At 43.3% G+C, this 18,045-nt stretch overlaps 1 protein-coding gene across 1 annotated transcript; it reads right to left on the minus strand.

Annotated features, from left to right (window-relative positions):
* Nucleotides 1-87: 87 nt before the first annotated feature.
* hibadhb (3-hydroxyisobutyrate dehydrogenase b) lies at nucleotides 88-17,937 on the minus strand. Its single transcript, XM_036936774.2, has 8 exons — nucleotides 17,801-17,937; nucleotides 14,426-14,586; nucleotides 13,153-13,262; nucleotides 12,843-12,964; nucleotides 2,197-2,330; nucleotides 1,762-1,838; nucleotides 1,185-1,341; nucleotides 88-935 (listed from the first exon to the last, which is right to left on the minus strand). The coding sequence occupies exons 1-8, from the start codon at nucleotides 17,868-17,870 to the stop codon at nucleotides 768-770; spliced, it is 999 nt and encodes a 332-aa protein (XP_036792669.1). The 5' UTR covers nucleotides 17,871-17,937; the 3' UTR covers nucleotides 88-767.
* Nucleotides 17,938-18,045: the final 108 nt, after the last annotated feature.

Below are 18,045 nucleotides of genomic sequence, written 5' to 3' on the forward strand. Positions count from 1 at the left end.
ACACATCCTCCTGCTAACAGACACCTGTGAAAGGCTTTAGAGTAGTGGGTCAAAAAGCAATCCAATATCACTGGAAGGAAACATACCTATAGTCTCTCTCCTTTTATTAAACAGTAAAACACATACAAATAAGACAGGAACATTCTATCCCTCCCCATGTCAAGAGTAAATAAACCCAACAGGAAGATAAAAACAAATCAATGAACAGGATCAACACGTGTGACGTTGCAGTGAAGTGAGTGGCGACTAGAACTAACAATCATCTGAAGTCCCAGTGGTCTATTGTTGACGAGTGTGGTCGTTAACGAGTATAATGCGGGTCATTTCCTTGACAACGCCTGGGTCTGCTTTCCATGACGACGTGTCCTAAGGTAGCGCTGATATCGTCATGTTGATAGCTGTAGTGGTTAGTCAGCCTACTGAGTGACAGTGACTTGAGAGCCTCCCCACACCTCAAACATCCGTCTTCTAGTCAAGCCATCGAAAACATTATTAGAAAGCTACTTTAACAAAAGGCAGGATCACAGAGGCAACATGACTCCCATCTTACAGACACAGTGTAGTCTAGTACTCTGCTGAGATGACCTGTCACGGCATCACGGCTGGCTGCGCTCTCTTGGCTTTGACCCAATACACACGTCTCGACAAGTCCTGGGGAGAGGGGGGGGGGGGCAAACCGACGCATCCTAACTACATGGTAGTAGTCTTGTATGGAATAGACCCTGCTAAAGCTATGGATGGGGGTTGGGGGTACTGTTCCCCCACCCCTATTGGCCCTCGTTCTCCTCATCCTCCCTCAGGAACTGGAAGACAGAGGAGAAGTCTTTGCTGGCGTAGCCCCGAGCACACATCATGCGGTATATCTGGTGGGCCAGGGAGCCCAGAGGGACAGGGGTCTTGGTGTTGGTGGCTGTAGTCTGGGCTAGCCCCAGGTCCTGAAGAGGACAAACTCTCATTAGCTCTCTGCCATCACCGCTTGTTGTACACAGCACAGTTAACACATGTCAAACGCACATCTCTTTCCAGTTACATGAAAGTTAATACTATTGACAGAGACATTAACTAAAATAAAGTCACAGGAAATTAAAGAGCCCCTGAAGAATCATCTGTGTCAGTCAAACATTTGTGTACTAAAATTCTTGAGAGAGCGCGAGAGAGAGCGAGCGCGCGAGAGAGAGACACACCTTGGCCATGAGTTGGGTCCCAAAGCCTCCCTGGTAGTTGTTTCCAGAGGGGACTCCCTCCATGACACCAGGTACAGGGTTGTAGGTGTCACTGGACCAGCAGCGGCCTGAACTCATGTTCAGGATCTTAGCCAGTAGCTTAGGGTCCAGACCTAGTCTGCCAGGGGCCAGGAAATCACAAGCATTTAAAAAATAAAATAAAAACATTTATTTTACAAGTTTACTGTGTGTATTTTCTCTGATTGCTGGTTAGTCATAACTACAAGTAAAGGACGAGTCATAGACAACATGTAGACAGCTGATAGAGTAGGAGCTTCATAAAAATAAGGAGCTTTTCCATTGGATAGTTACTTTAAGAGAGAGTTCCATTGGATAGTTACTTTAAGAGAGAGTTCCATTGGATAGTTACTTTAAGAGAGAGTTCCATTGGATAGTTACTTTAAGAGAGCGACTATAGTGGTAGTGTTACAGATCTGTACGATACTCACAGCATGGTTCTGTTCATCAAGCGTTAAGTGCAACAAGACATTTTGTTGGAGATACGTTCTCTGCTGTGAATGTATTGGGAATACTCAACCTGATGCCAAGGTTCATGGTCTCAGAGGTCCCGATCATGCCTATCGCCAGCAGCATATTGTTGCAGATTTTGGCTGCCTGTAAGAAACAGTCTGCTGGTTACATCCCATGTCATTTTGTAATAATCCACCCATAATGCCCCTAGTAGGAATGTAATGTGTGTATCCCCAATGGCACCCTATTCCCTAAAGTGGTTTACCTTTGACCAAGGCCTCGGGGACAGGTAGCCTAGCGGTTAAGAGCATTGGGTCAGTAACAAAAAGGTTGCTGGTTTGAATCCCTGCACCGACTTGGTGAAAAGGCACTTAACACTAATTTCTCCTGTAGGTTCCTCTGGATAGGAGTGTCTGCTAAATGACCCCCCCCTTTAAATATAAATAAAATAAATAGGGGGCCATTTGAGACACAGGTCATGTAAATGTGTATGACTACCTACCTGTCCAGTGCCGACAGCCCCACAGTACACCACGTTGGCTCCCATACAGGTGAGCAGCTCCTGGGCCGCAGTGAACTCCTCCTCTACTCCCCCCACCATGAAGGTCAGCTTCCCCGAGCTGGCAGCCCCCACACCTGGACAAAAGGAGGGTGAGATGCACATCCTAAATGTGAGAATATCTGATGAAGACTTGGGTGAAGTGGAAACGTTGTACATTTGGGTGCATAGCACGCACCAGACAAGCACACGCACAGGGCCTTGGGATGGGCTGTGCTTGTAGCTTATAAAACCTGGCGGTTTCATTACAAGTCTGTCAGTCACTGTTGTTACTTCTCAAAATGTATGAGGTAATCACAGAAAGATGGAGGCAAATCTACAGAGGACTTTACTAAACAGCTTGTTCCCTTGTCAAAACACCCACCCTTCTCTCACCAAGTTTGGCTGAGAAAGTCATTCCACATCAAATCAACTGAAATTAAACATGAGGCAAGCCCAAGGCTTGTGGATTATTTCATTAGCTTCATACTCAGTCAAACATAAGGTTGTGGATTATTTCAACAGCTTCATACTCAGTCAAACATAAGGTTGTGGATTATTTCAACAGCTTCATACTCAGTCAAACATAAGGTTGTGGATTATTTCAACAGCTTCATACTCAGTCAAACATAAGGTTGTGGATTATTTCAACAGCTTCATACTCAGTCAAACATAAGGTTGTGGATTATTTCAACAGCTTCATACTCAGTCAAACATAAGGTTGTGGATTATTTCAACAGCTTCATACTCAGTCAAACATAAGGTTGTGGATTATTTCATTAGCTTCATACTCAGTCAAACATAAGGTTGTGGATTATTTCAACAGCTTCATACTCAGTCAAACATAAGGTTGTGGATTATTTCATTAGCTTCATACTCAGTCAAACATAAGGTTGTGGATTATTTCAACAGCTTCATACTCAGTCAAACATAAGGTTGTGGATTATTTCATTAGCTTCATACTCAGTCAAACATAAGGTTGTGGATTATTTCAACAGCTTCATACTCAGTCAAACATAAGGTTGTGGATTATTTCAACAGCTTCATACTCAGTCAAACATAAGGTTGTGGATTATTTCAACAGCTTCATACTCAGTCAAACATAAGGTTGTGGATTATTTCAACAGCTTCATACTCAGTCAAACATAAGGTTGTGGATTATTTCAACAGCTTCATACTCAGTCAAACATAAGGTTGTGGATTATTTCAACAGCTTCATACTCAGTCAAACATAAGGTTGTGGATTATTTCAACAGCTTCATACTCAGTCAAACATAAGGTTGTGGATTATTTCAACAGCTTCATACTCAGTCAAACATAAGGTTGTGGATTATTTCAACAGCTTCATACTCAGTCAAACATAAGGTTGTGGATTATTTCATTAGCTTCATACTCAGTCAAACATAAGGTTGTGGATTATTTCAACAGCTTCATACTCAGTCAAACATAAGGTTGTGGATTATTTCAACAGCTTCATACTCAGTCAAACATAAGGTTGTGGATTATTTCATTAGCTTCATACTCAGTCAAACATAAGGTTGTGGATTATTTCAACAGCTTCATACTCAGTCAAACATAAGGTTGTGGATTATTTCAACAGCTTCATACTCAGTCAAACATAAGGTTGTGGATTATTTCAACAGCTTCATACTCAGTCAAACATAAGGTTGTGGATTATTTCATTAGCTTCATACTCAGTCAAACATAAGGTTGTGGATTATTTCAACAGCTTCATACTCAGTCAAACATAAGGTTGTGGATTATTTCAACAGCTTCATACTCAGTCAAACATAAGGTTGTGGATTATTTCAACAGCTTCATACTCAGTCAAACATAAGGTTGTGGATTATTTCAACAGCTTCATACTCAGTCAAACATAAGGTTGTGGATTATTTCAACAGCTTCATACTCAGTCAAACATAAGGTTGTGGATTATTTCAACAGCTTCATACTCAGTCAAACATAAGGTTGTGGATTATTTCAACAGCTTCATACTCAGTCAAACATAAGGTTGTGGATTATTTCAACAGCTTCATACTCAGTCAAACATAAGGTTGTGGATTATTTCATTAGCTTCATACTCAGTCAAACATAAGGTTGTGGATTATTTCAACAGCTTCATACTCAGTCAAACATAAGGTTGTGGATTATTTCATTAGCTTCATACTCAGTCAAACATAAGGTTGTGGATTATTTCAACAGCTTCATACTCAGTCAAACATAAGGTTGTGGATTATTTCAACAGCTTCATACTCAGTCAAACATAAGGTTGTGGATTATTTCAACAGCTTCATACTCAGTCAAACATAAGGTTGTGGATTATTTCAACAGCTTCATACTCAGTCAAACATAAGGTTGTGGATTATTTCAACAGCTTCATACTCAGTCAAACATAAGGTTGTGGATTATTTCAACAGCTTCATACTCAGTCAAACATAAGGTTGTGGATTATTTCAACAGCTTCATACTCAGTCAAACATAAGGTTGTGGATTATTTCAACAGCTTCATACTCAGTCAAACATAAGGTTGTGGATTATTTCATTAGCTTCATACTCAGTCAAACATAAGGTTGTGGATTATTTCAACAGCTTCATACTCAGTCAAACATAAGGTTGTGGATTATTTCAACAGCTTCATACTCAGTCAAACATAAGGTTGTGGATTATTTCATTAGCTTCATACTCAGTCAAACATAAGGTTGTGGATTATTTCAACAGCTTCATACTCAGTCAAACATAAGGTTGTGGATTATTTCAACAGCTTCATACTCAGTCAAACATAAGGTTGTGGATTATTTCAACAGCTTCATACTCAGTCAAACATAAGGTTGTGGATTATTTCATTAGCTTCATACTCAGTCAAACATAAGGTTGTGGATTATTTCAACAGCTTCATACTCAGTCAAACATAAGGTTGTGGATTATTTCAACAGCTTCATACTCAGTCAAACATAAGGTTGTGGATTATTTCAACAGCTTCATACTCAGTCAAACATAAGGTTGTGGATTATTTCAACAGCTTCATACTCAGTCAAACATAAGGTTGTGGATTATTTCAACAGCTTCATACTCAGTCAAACATAAGGTTGTGGATTATTTCAACAGCTTCATACTCAGTCAAACATAAGGTTGTGGATTATTTCAACAGCTTCATACTCAGTCAAACATAAGGTTGTGGATTATTTCAACAGCTTCATACTCAGTCAAACATAAGGTTGTGGATTATTTCATTAGCTTCATACTCAGTCAAACATAAGGTGGTGGATTATTTCAACAGCTTCATACTCAGTCAAACATAAGGTTGTGGATTATTTCATTAGCTTCATACTCAGTCAAACATAAGGTTGTGGATTATTTCAACAGCTTCATACTCAGTCAAACATAAGGTTGTGGATTATTTCAACAGCTTCATACTCAGTCAAACATAAGGTTGTGGATTATTTCAACAGCTTCATACTCAGTCAAACATAAGGTTGTGGATTATTTCAACAGCTTCATACTCAGTCAAACATAAGGTTGTGGATTATTTCAACAGCTTCATACTCAGTCAAACATAAGGTTGTGGATTATTTCAACAGCTTCATACTCAGTCAAACATAAGGTTGTGGATTATTTCAACAGCTTCATACTCAGTCAAACATAAGGTTGTGGATTATTTCAACAGCTTCATACTCAGTCAAACATAAGGTTGTGGATTATTTCAACAGCTTCATACTCAGTCAAACATAAGGTTGTGGATTATTTCAACAGCTTCATACTCAGTCAAACATAAGGTTGTGGATTATTTCATTAGCTTCATACTCAGTCAAACATAAGGTTGTGGATTATTTCAACAGCTTCATACTCAGTCAAACATAAGGTTGTGGATTATTTCAACAGCTTCATACTCAGTCAAACATAAGGTTGTGGATTATTTCAACAGCTTCATACTCAGTCAAACATAAGGTTGTGGATTATTTCAACAGCTTCATACTCAGTCAAACATAAGGTTGTGGATTATTTCAACAGCTTCATACTCAGTCAAACATAAGGTTGTGGATTATTTCAACAGCTTCATACTCAGTCAAACATAAGGTTGTGGATTATTTCAACAGCTTCATACTCAGTCAAACATAAGGTTGTGGATTATTTCAACAGCTTCATACTCAGTCAAACATAAGGTTGTGGATTATTTCAACAGCTTCATACTCAGTCAAACATAAGGTTGTGGATTATTTCAACAGCTTCATACTCAGTCAAACATAAGGTTGTGGATTATTTCATTAGCTTCATACTCAGTCAAACATAAGGTTGTGGATTATTTCAACAGCTTCATACTCAGTCAAACATAAGGTTGTGGATTATTTCAACAGCTTCATACTCAGTCAAACATAAGGTTGTGGATTATTTCAACAGCTTCATACTCAGTCAAACATAAGGTTGTGGATTATTTCAACAGCTTCATACTCAGTCAAACATAAGGTTGTGGATTATTTCAACAGCTTCATACTCAGTCAAACATAAGGTTGTGGATTATTTCAACAGCTTCATACTCAGTCAAACATAAGGTTGTGGATTATTTCAACAGCTTCATACTCAGTCAAACATAAGGTTGTGGATTATTTCAACAGCTTCATACTCAGTCAAACATAAGGTTGTGGATTATTTCAACAGCTTCATACTCAGTCAAACATAAGGTTGTGGATTATTTCAACAGCTTCATACTCAGTCAAACATAAGGTTGTGGATTATTTCAACAGCTTCATACTCAGTCAAACATAAGGTTGTGGATTATTTCAACAGCTTCATACTCAGTCAAACATAAGGTTGTGGATTATTTCAACAGCTTCATACTCAGTCAAACATAAGGTTGTGGATTATTTCAACAGCTTCATACTCAGTCAAACATAAGGTTGTGGATTATTTCAACAGCTTCATACTCAGTCAAACATAAGGTTGTGGATTATTTCAACAGCTTCATACTCAGTCAAACATAAGGTTGTGGATTATTTCAACAGCTTCATACTCAGTCAAACATAAGGTTGTGGATTATTTCATTAGCTTCATACTCAGTCAAACATAAGGTTGTGGATTATTTCAACAGCTTCATACTCAGTCAAACATAAGGTTGTGGATTATTTCAACAGCTTCATACTCAGTCAAACATAAGGTTGTGGATTATTTCAACAGCTTCATACTCAGTCAAACATAAGGTTGTGGATTATTTCAACAGCTTCATACTCAGTCAAACATAAGGTTGTGGATTATTTCAACAGCTTCATACTCAGTCAAACATAAGGTTGTGGATTATTTCAACAGCTTCATACTCAGTCAAACATAAGGTTGTGGATTATTTCAACAGCTTCATACTCAGTCAAACATAAGGTTGTGGATTATTTCATTAGCTTCATACTCAGTCAAATATAAGGTTGTGGGTTATTTCAACAGCTTCATACTCAGTCAAACATAAGGTTGTGGATTATTTCAACAGCTTCATACTCAGTCAAACATAAGGTTGTGGATTATTTCAACAGCTTCATACTCAGTCAAACATAAGGTTGTGGATTATTTCAACAGCTTCATACTCAGTCAAACATAAGGTTGTGGATTATTTCAACAGCTTCATACTCAGTCAAACATAAGGTTGTGGATTATTTCAACAGCTTCATACTCAGTCAAACATAAGGTTGTGGATTATTTCAACAGCTTCATACTCAGTCAAACATAAGGTTGTGGATTATTTCAACAGCTTCATACTCAGTCAAACATAAGGTTGTGGATTATTTCAACAGCTTCATACTCAGTCAAACATAAGGTTGTGGATTATTTCAACAGCTTCATACTCAGTCAAACATAAGGTTGTGGATTATTTCAACAGCTTCATACTCAGTCAAACATAAGGTTGTGGGGAAAGTAAAAGGAGCCAAACATATTTAGACAAAACAAAGTGGCAGCAAAAAGCTGTCTGAGAGAAAGATGTCTCAAATCTCATGACAAATGTGGGGTAACCAGTTAAAATATAGAAAAAAAAGGGGGGGGATTATTTTAAACACATTAAAAACTTAAGACACAAAGCCCCAAAATGCATAAATAAAAAAGGCAACCCTTTCATTTCTGTTGCCAAAGCTACAGGCCCTCGGTCTCTGCCATAATAATGGGCAGTGTGTGTGTGTGTGACGACTGCATCTCTGCCATCTCACACAGCCTGGGAACCAACACACACACCAATTATGGAGTCTCTAAGGACATGCATTACAGTGAAAGTGAATGTGTTTTTTTGGTGGCTACGTAGCTAGAGTTCTGTGGTCAAATGTTTTCATTCCAGTCAGCACAGTAGTCTTTAATGATAAACATTTCCCAAGGCTTTACGTACAAGTCTAATTGATTTCAATAATTGTATTTTTCTGTGTCGTAATGGACTGGATTTGGGACTAGGTTATTGTATGATGACTACGCTGACAGAGCAGGGGAGCGTTCCAAAATAGAACCCTACTCCCCTATATTGTGCACTACTTTTAACTAGCTCCCTGTGGGCTCTGGTCAACAGTAGTGTACTATATAGGGCTCTGGTCAACAGTAGTGCACAATATATGGAACAGGGCTCTGGTCAACAGTAGTGTACTATATAGGGCTCTGGTCAACAGTAGTGTACAATATAGGGAACTGGGCTCTGGTCAACAGTAGTGCACTATATAGGGAACAGGGGCCCATTTGGGCTGCATCCCAGGTTTTGTGGCTTTCCTATTATTGCTCCAGAAAACAAGGCATTCCTTCCAACAGTGAGTCTGCTGCCAAACCTCTCTGACGCACTGTGGGTTCTGGCTGGAAGAGGCAACACATGAAGGACAGAGAACCAGAGGTCTCTCAAAAGCACAGGGAAACAGCCTGAGTTTAGACCATCTCGCACAAAGTAAGTCTGGGTTGGAGAAGGTACCCTGGATACGTCCAAACTGGGCTACAGCAAAGCTCCTTGCTGGATTCAGAACCAGCAGAGTCTGGGTTGGAGAAGGTACCCTGGATACATCCAAACTGGGCTACAGCAAAGCTCCTTGCTGGATTCAGAACCAGCAGAGTCTGGGTTGGAGAAGGTACCCTGGATACATCCAAACTGGGCTACAGCAAAGCTCCTTTCTGGATTCAGAACCAGCAGAGTCTGGGTTGGAGAAGGTACCCTGGATACGTCCAAACTGGGCTACAGCAAAGCTCCTTGCTGGATTCAGAACCAGCAGAGTCTGGGTTGGAGAAGGTACCCTGGATACGTCCAAACTGGGCTACAGCAAAGCTCCTTGCTGGATTCAGAACCAGCAGAGTTGGAAGTTCTAAATGTGATGTGGTCTCCTGATCAAAGGCTCAAGTCTTGGTTACAGTACCATCATCTGGGTAACAATGACAAGTCTCATCGCATTCCCCTGTGCTCTATTACTACCATGCAACTCATTTGCCCCCCCCCCCCCCAACCACAGGCATTCCAGCACAGTATCAAGGTAGTAACTGCTCCAATACTTGACTCTAACCAAACACACACCTCTGTGACCTGCAGCCACCCAAGTTCAACGTGGGAAGCTGGACAGCCTTAATCCATGAGCACTGCCACAGGAAGGATGCATATAAATCATTACTAATCTTTAGGGCCTGATGGTAAAATATGCCAACATCAACTCAAAGTGGCTTTCCTCAAGTTAAAAGGCGGAGTTCAAACAAACTGTGTGTGTAGTGTGTGTTTCCCCTGAAGTGTGCGTCTACCCTGAAGACTGTGATAGTGTTTTACAGCTTGGAGGTCAGTATGGCTCTTCCCCCATCTTCCCTAACCCATAAGGTACTTCTCCTCCTCCTTATGACCCAGTCTGTCAGGTAGGTACTCCTCCTCCTCTTTTTGACCCAGTCTGTCAGGTAGGTCCTCCTCCTTATGACCCAGTCTGTCAGGTAGGTACTCCTCCTCCTCTTTTTGACCCAGTCTGTCAGGTAGGTCCTCCTCCTTATGACCCAGTCTGTCAGGTAGGTACTCCTCCTCCTCCTCCTCTTTATGACCCAGTCTGTCAGGTAGGTACTCCTCCTCCTCCTCCTTCTTATGACCCAGTCTGTCAGGTAGGTCCTCCTCCTTATGACCCAGTCTGTCAGGTAGGTACTCCTCCTCCTCTTTATGACCCAGGCTGTCAGGTAGGTACTCCTCCTCCTCCTCTTTATGACCCAGGCTGTCAGGTAGGTACTCCTCCTCCTCTTTATGACCCAGTCTGTCAGGTAGGTACTCCTCCTCCTCCTCCTTATGACCCAGTCTGTCAGGTAGGTCCTCCTCCTTATGACCCAGTCTGTCAGGTAGGTACTCCTCCTCCTCTTTATGACCCAGTCTGTCAGGTAGGTACTCCTCCTCCTCCTTATGACCCAGTCTGTCAGGTAGGTCCTCCTCCTTATGACCCAGGCTGTCAGGTAGGTACTCCTCCTCCTCCTCCTCTTTATGACCCAGTCTGTCAGGTAGGTACTCCTCCTCCTCCTCCTTATGACCCAGTCTGTCAGGTAGGTCCTCCTCCTTATGACCCAGTCTGTCAGGTAGGTACTCCTCCTCCTCCTCTTTATGACCCAGTCTGTCAGGTAGGTACTCCTCCTCCTCTTTATGACCCAGGCTGTCAGGTAGGTACTCCTCCTCCTCCTCCTCTTTATGACCCAGTCTGTCAGGTAGGTACTCCTCCTCCTCCTCTTTATGACCAGCTGTCAGGTAGGTACTCCTCCTCCTCCTCTTTATGACCAACTGTCAGGTAGGTACTCCTCCTCTTTATGACCAGCTGTCAGGTAGGTACTCCTCCTCCTCTTTATGACCCAGTCTGTCAAGTAGGTACTCCGCCTCCTCCTCTTTATGACCCAGTCTGTCAAGTAGGTACTCCTCCTCCTCCTCTTTATGACCCAGTCTGTCAGGTAGGTACTCCTCCTCTTTATGACCAGCTGTCAGGTAGGTACTCCTCCTCCTCTTTATGACCCAGTCTGTCAAGTAGGTACTCCGCCTCCTCCTCTTTATGACCCAGTCTGTCAAGTAGGTACTCCTCCTCCTCCTCTTTATGACCCAGTCTGTCAGGTAGGTACTCCTCCTCTTCATGACCCAGTCTGTCGGGTAGGTACTCCTCCTCCTCCTCTTCATGACCCAGTCTGTCAGGTAGGTACTCCTCCTCCTCCTCTTCATGACCCAGTCTGTCGGGTAGGTCCTCCTCCTCCTCCTCTTCATGACCCAGTCTGTCGGGTAGGTCCTCCTCCTCCTCCTCTTTATGACCCAGTCTGTCGGGTAGGTACTCCTCCTCTTCATGACCCAGTCTGTCGGGTAGGTACTCCTCCTCCTCCTCTTCATGACCCAGTCTGTCAGGTAGGTACTCCTCCTCCTCCTCTTCATGACCCAGTCTGTCAGGTAGGTCCTCCTCCTCCTCCTCTTCATGACCCAGTCTGTCAGGTAGGTACTCCTCCTCCTCATCTTCATGACCCAGGCTGTCAGGTAGGTAAGGTACTCCTCCTCCTCTTCATGACCCAGGCTGTCAGGTAGGTACTCCTCCTCCTCTTCATGACCCAGGCTGTCAGGTAGGTACTCCTCCTCTTCTTCATGACCCAGGCTGTCAGGTAGGTACTCCTCCTCTTCATGACCCAGGCTGTCAGGTAGGTACTCCTCCTCTTCATGACCCAGGCTGTCAGGTAGGTACTACTCCTCTTCATGACCCAGGCTGTCAGGTAGGTACTCCTCCTCTTTATGACCCAGGCTGAACCATCAATAGGATAAGCAGAGAGACTGAATGGATTCACCATTTTGTCAGACATGAAAGGAAATGATCCAGTGTCGGCCATTTTAACCTGAACCAAGGCCCTCATGGGAGTCTGCTGTCCTGGGTAGAGTCAGCAGGTTGTCAGAAGAAATACAAATCAGTCCTCCTCCCAGTGGAATTCACAGATACACACGTGTGGCAACAGAGACATGAGTACACATATGATCATGACGGAGATGTTTCTCTTTATATAACTTGGTCAAATGGTTTGCAGTAAAAAAACATGTTTAATTGTTGTGAAGTTGTGCTATGAGAGAGAGATGCACTGGTAGTAGACTTTAAAAAAACACATTTTCAGAAAAGGAGGGTCAGAAATAGTTTTTTGAGCTGCTGGGATCTGAGAACGGAGCGTTTGGATGGAAGGGTCATCGGATCAAACTCCAGATGCTGGGATCTTAAATAATCCACATCATGGGCCACAAATGTGCTAGAGAGAGCAATCTACTAAATCTGGTCCATTTCAACAATTAGGGAGTGGAGAGGCTGGTCCTCTCAGATTGCAGCAGAGACCCCCCAAGGCAATACTGCGTCCCAAATGTCAGCATAGTCCTATGGGCCCGGGTCAAAAGTAGTGCACTATATGTTTTGTTATTTAACTAGGAAATTCAGGTAAGAACAAATTCTTATTTACAATGACGGCCTACCCAGACGACGCTGGGCCAATTGTGCGCGTTATGGGACTCCCAATCACGGCCAGATGTGATACAGCCTGGATTCGAACCAGGGACTGTAGTGATGCCGTTTGCACTGAGAAGCAGTGCCTTAGACTGCTGAGCCACTCGGGAGCCCTATATAGGGAAGAGTGCCATTTGGAACGCAGCCTGTATTAGTCCTTACCTCCTGACACAGGTGCGTCCATAAAAACTGCCCCCATCTTCTCCGCGGCCACGGCCATCTCCTTGGAAACGGCTGGGTCGATGGTGCTGGAGTCGATGAGTAGCGAGCCTTTCTTAACCTTCCTGTATAGAACAGTAAAGTACCCACCGTATAGTTTAAAACAGCAGTCTGAAGGGTTTCTGTTAAAGACAGATAGCTAAGTGACTTGATTCTTGTATTAGGACTCTGGTCAAAAGTAGTGCACTATAAAGGGAACAGGGAGCCATTTGGGACATAGCCAGTGAGTAATCGAGAGAGAGAGGGATCTTACTTGAGGATACCGTTGGGCCCAGTGTAAACCTCGATGACGTTGGGACTGGAGGGCAGCATGGTGACGACACGGTCTGCCTGGTCTGCCACCTCCGCAGGGTTATCCACAATCTGACAAAACAGGGCTTTATTCCTTAGGGCACGCCGTAGCAAAATGTTTCAAATACAAAAACGAGTGTTTCCTATTGGACAAGTTCAGCTAGCCCCTCCCTGTTTTAGTCTGTTGGTGCCTAATGAATAAGCTACACCCCAGGCAAGCGTAACCATTAGGATTAAATTAAGAAGTAGATCGGCAATGACGAGAGTAAAATCTTATGACGGACTCAGTTTGTTTGGACACTCATTTAAGTGGTTTCACCCATCTACAATAGATTGTTTAGTCATGGTATTTTGTTTGTGTTTTTTGAGCACCTATCAGCTGACATCACATCAGAGAGCTATGACATGCTATCAGCTGACATCACATCAGAGAGCTATGACATGCTATCAGCTGACATCACATCAGAGAGCTATAACATGCTATCAGCTGACATCACATCAGAGAGCTATGACATGCTATCAGCTGACATCACTTCAGAGAGCTATGACATGCTATCAGCTGACATCACATCAGAGAGCTATGACATGCTATCAGCTGACATCACATCAGAGAGCTATGACATGCTATCAGCTGACATCACATCAGAGAGCTATGACATGCTATCAGCTGACATCACATCAGAGAGCTATGACATGCTATCAGCTGACATCACATCAGAGAGCTATGACATGCTATCAGCTGACATCACATCAGAGAGCTATGACATGCTATCAGCTGACATCACATCAGAGAGCTATGACATGCAATCAGCTGACATCACATCAGAGAGCTATGACATGCTATCAGCTGACATCACATCAGAGAGCTATGACATGCTATCAGCTGACATCACATCAGAGAGCTATGACATGCTATCAGCTGACATCACATCAGAGAGCTATGACATGCTATCAGCTGACATCACATCAGAGAGCTATGACATGCTATCAGCTGACATCACATCAGAGAGCTATGACATGCTATCAGCTGACATCACATCAGAGAGCTATGACATACTATCAGCTGACATCACATCAGAGAGCTATGACATGCTATCAGCTGACATCACATCAGAGAGCTATGACATGCTATCAGCTGACATCACATCAGAGAGCTATGACATGCTATCAGCTGGCACATTTCGCTCAATGCACTGCCATTAGCAAACAAGCAAGCTAGTTTTTTTCTGTCCCACCTGGGCACCCAACTCTTGCAGTTCTTTGCAGGACTCAGGGAAGACGTCAGTGGCGATGACGGGGTATCCGTGCTTCAGCAGGTTCTTGGCCATGGGTTTTCCCATGTTCCCCAGGCCGATGAAACCCACCTGGGTCTTAGAGGCCATGGACCTGCTGGAGACTGGGAGGTACAAGGGTGTATTCATCAGTGCAAACCGGTGCAAAACATTCCAACAAAAACTAGGGTTTCTTATTGGACAAGTTCAGGTAGGCCTAGGTCCCTCCCCTTTTGGTTCCTAATACACCCCAGGAACAACTTGTATTAAGACTAGACTACTACCCGAAGCCTTTTGTTATCCTTTCAGCCAAGCTGAGACAGCTCTAATACAGCTTTTCTGTGTAGGCCTTCACTAACAAAAATAAAATGTCAGAATGTGAAAAACTATAGTCTCTTGCAAAATGCTGTTAAAAGGCTCCCTAGTCCATTGAAACAGCCAGGACACTTCTAATCTAGGCCTTGTTGTTCTGTTTCAATGAAATCCAAACATAACCCAGCCCTATCAATAGTTACCCAACACCTGTATAGTCCATTGCAGTGGGTAATGTCAGAGGCAAGCTTGGTAAAAACTAAATACGACCAAGGAAAGTTGGCCAGACGTTTCTACTTTGATTCCAGACATTTCATTTTTTCCTGAGAATGAAATTAATTTCAAATCCTAAACCATTTGATATGAATACCCACCGCGGCCCTTGCAGTGCCAAAGTCAAGCTGATGCGAACACGATAATTACATATCAAAGCAGTAAACAGGTAGTGAACTCACCATTTCCTATAAAAACATGTATGAAGGCTGAAAGTAGAGACGTATTGGCCAAAGGGCATCTTATAAATAAACTGTGGTGTGTAAATGTGAGGAGGGGGGGGGGGGGGGCAGGCATCCAGGCTACAGGTCTCTCACATGGCTGGCTCTCCCAGCCAATCTTCATAGTGGCTTCAGTGGAAAAAGACACCTGACCTGCCACTGTTGGACTGACGCCGTGTTCACTTGTTAGTTGGAACTAGGAAACTCCGAAATTTACGACTCGCTAACTGATTTTAGTCACACACGTGCCACGTTCAACGAATCAGCAAGTTGTAAATGTCAGAGTTCCGACTAGCATTTGAACGTGGGACAAGACTACCACACACACACACTACAGCACACAAAACCCCATGGCTGCGTCTCAATAATCTCTACTTCCTCCTGAACTGTGTCCTCCCACGAATGTAAAGGCATTAGAATGGTGTAGGCATGGGCTAGAGGGAGTTTCCATGTACCAGTGCCAGTCAATTCCATGAAGGGACGTGAACAAGAGCATACGTCGAGAGATTGTTGGGACCCAACCTCGGTCTTGTGTGGTAGACCTACTGCCATTGCAATGAAGGTCACTGGCCCTTAATCATGACTCAGTTCCATTACACCTAGTCATTAGAGAAAGGGGTCTTCTGTATGGGGGAGTTTTGTTAAGCGCCCCGATGCTCAGTCTGAACATGAACACGCATCGCTTGAGATATGGTTTTGGAAGCATAAAGGTTATTTCATATCAACGAGAAAATATACATTTTTTTTTTTAAAAGGATACATTTACACACACCTTTATAAATGTTAGTGTTCCAACATAGCCATATCTCCATGTTGCAGCTCTTTTGAACAGAAAACGGACAGAAGACAGGTTAATTAGCCATCTAGCATTCTCCGAACACCTGTGTGCCAGCGTATCTGTGCAAACCTGCTACATCAAGAGCATCTTTTTTTATATTTAGGATTCTGTGTCGCGGATGTAAGGGCCATGCTTCAAAAGCCACGATTATTGTTTTGCAAGCGATAATTATTAACATTTCTAAACGTGAAAACAGTGTCGGGATTGTAGTTGACACAAGCCAGTCGTGGGGTCGAAGCTAACCACAGAAAACTGTAGGGAGAATGCCGCCTAGAGTTTGAGAGCTAGGAGGTCACGTTTTTCACAATGCTGGGTTTTCAAGGTAAGAGTTGAGCTACCAGCGAGGACAGTAGGCTGGGTTATCAAGGTAAGAGTTGAGCTACCAGCGAGGACAGTAGGCTGGGTTATCAAGGTAAGAGTTGAGCTACCAGCGAGGACAGTAGGCTGGGTTATCAAGGTAAGAGTTGAGCTACCAGCGAGGACAGTGGGCTGGGTTATCAAGGTAAGAGTTGAGCTACCTGCGAGGACAGTAGGCTGGGTTATCAAGGTAAAAGTTGAGCTACCTGCGAGGACAGTAGGCTGGGTTATCAAGGTAAGAGTTGAGCTACCTGCGAGGACAGTAGGCTGGGTTATCAAGGTAAGAGTTGAGCTACCTGCGAGGACAGTAGGCTGGGTTATCAAGGTAAGGGTTGAGCTACCAGTGAGGACAGTAGGCTGGGTTATCAAGGTAAGAGTTGAGCTACCAGTGAGGACAGTGGGCTGGGTTATCAAGGTAAGAGTTGAGCTACCAGTGAGGACAGTGGGCTGGGTTATCAAGGTAAGGGTTGAGCTACCTTGAGGACAGTAGGCTGGGTTATCAAGGTAAGGGTTGAGCTACCTTGAGGACAGTAGGGGCACAGCACTGGTATGAGAAGAGATGTAATAAAAACATGCAGCAGAACAGACTAGCTATAGCTGGACTACATCTCAATGATCTGTACTGGCCTCACTCCCCCGCTTTTCCTTTCCTTCCATTGTGCATGGGAGCTGGTTGATAAGCTGAAGCAGTGGTTCCCAACCTGGGGGTACTAGGACCCCTGGGGGTACTTGGTCTATTGGTAAAAGGAACATGGGGGACGTGGGACTTCAGGGGTACCCCAGGGATGAGTAAAATACAGTAGCTGGAAAAGGTTGGGAACCACTGAGCTAAAAGTTATTACTAAAAACACGGAAGAGTCTAACACGTGTACTGTACAGCATACATCTACGGAAGGCGTGACATTATAATTGACAATATTTGTGCAAACAATCACCCTATTCAATACAGAACTCGCTTGGCTAATCGACTGACTTGCTAACAAGAGCTGTGGGATTTGACTTGACCCTGAACTTGTTACTTGTGCGAGATGCACACGGACACACCTTTGATTAGAACATTTGCTGGTGTTGGCTATCGGTCGTCTTGATAAACAACAAATGTTTCGATCAACCAACGTCCCATGACTTTAGCTAGCTCTTATAGCTAGCTAGCCATTTCAGCAAACTAACTAACGTTAGCAGAAGTGAGCGAGCCACAACAGCCAATGCTAATCAACTTTTGTTCAACTTTGATTTTTCACGCTGCGGTGCCTTTCGTGACATAGGCGGGAATGGTCATCAAACAGGTCCTCAACATTGATGGTAGACATATTTTTGTTATATTTTTAAACTCCTTACCCAAAGTAAAGTCAACATGTTTGAGGCTCCTTCCCCATAGGTTCCGAGACCCCCTTAAAACAGCGGCCATGTTTATTTCCTTTCTGACCACGGATTCAGCGTGACATAATTGGGTGGGTTGTAAATGACACGTTTTCTGCCCAATCACAAAGCCACTTACACAGGTTTATTTGCGATGAGAAACAGTGGGGGCGGGACATCTGAACTGCTTGAACTTGAAGGACATGGCTGATTTCATACATCTA

Source organism: Oncorhynchus mykiss, chromosome 2, assembly GCF_057628025.1.
Source record: "Oncorhynchus mykiss isolate SJ-2025 chromosome 2, ASM5762802v1, whole genome shotgun sequence".
In the NCBI taxonomy this organism is placed as follows: Eukaryota; Metazoa; Chordata; class Actinopteri; order Salmoniformes; family Salmonidae; genus Oncorhynchus; species Oncorhynchus mykiss.

Coding starts and splice junctions, on each gene's coding strand:
- hibadhb (XM_036936774.2), bottom strand. CDS start 17,870: ATGGCCGCTGTTTTAAGGGGGTCTCGGAACCTATGGGGAAGGAGCCTC. Junction 14,587..17,800: donor ACATGTTGACTTTACTTTGG/GTAAGGAGTTTA, acceptor TGTACCTCCCAG/TCTCCAGCAGGTCCATGGCC. Junction 936..1,184: donor GGACCCAACTCATGGCCAAG/GTGTGTCTCTCT, acceptor TGTCCTCTTCAG/GACCTGGGGCTAGCCCAGAC.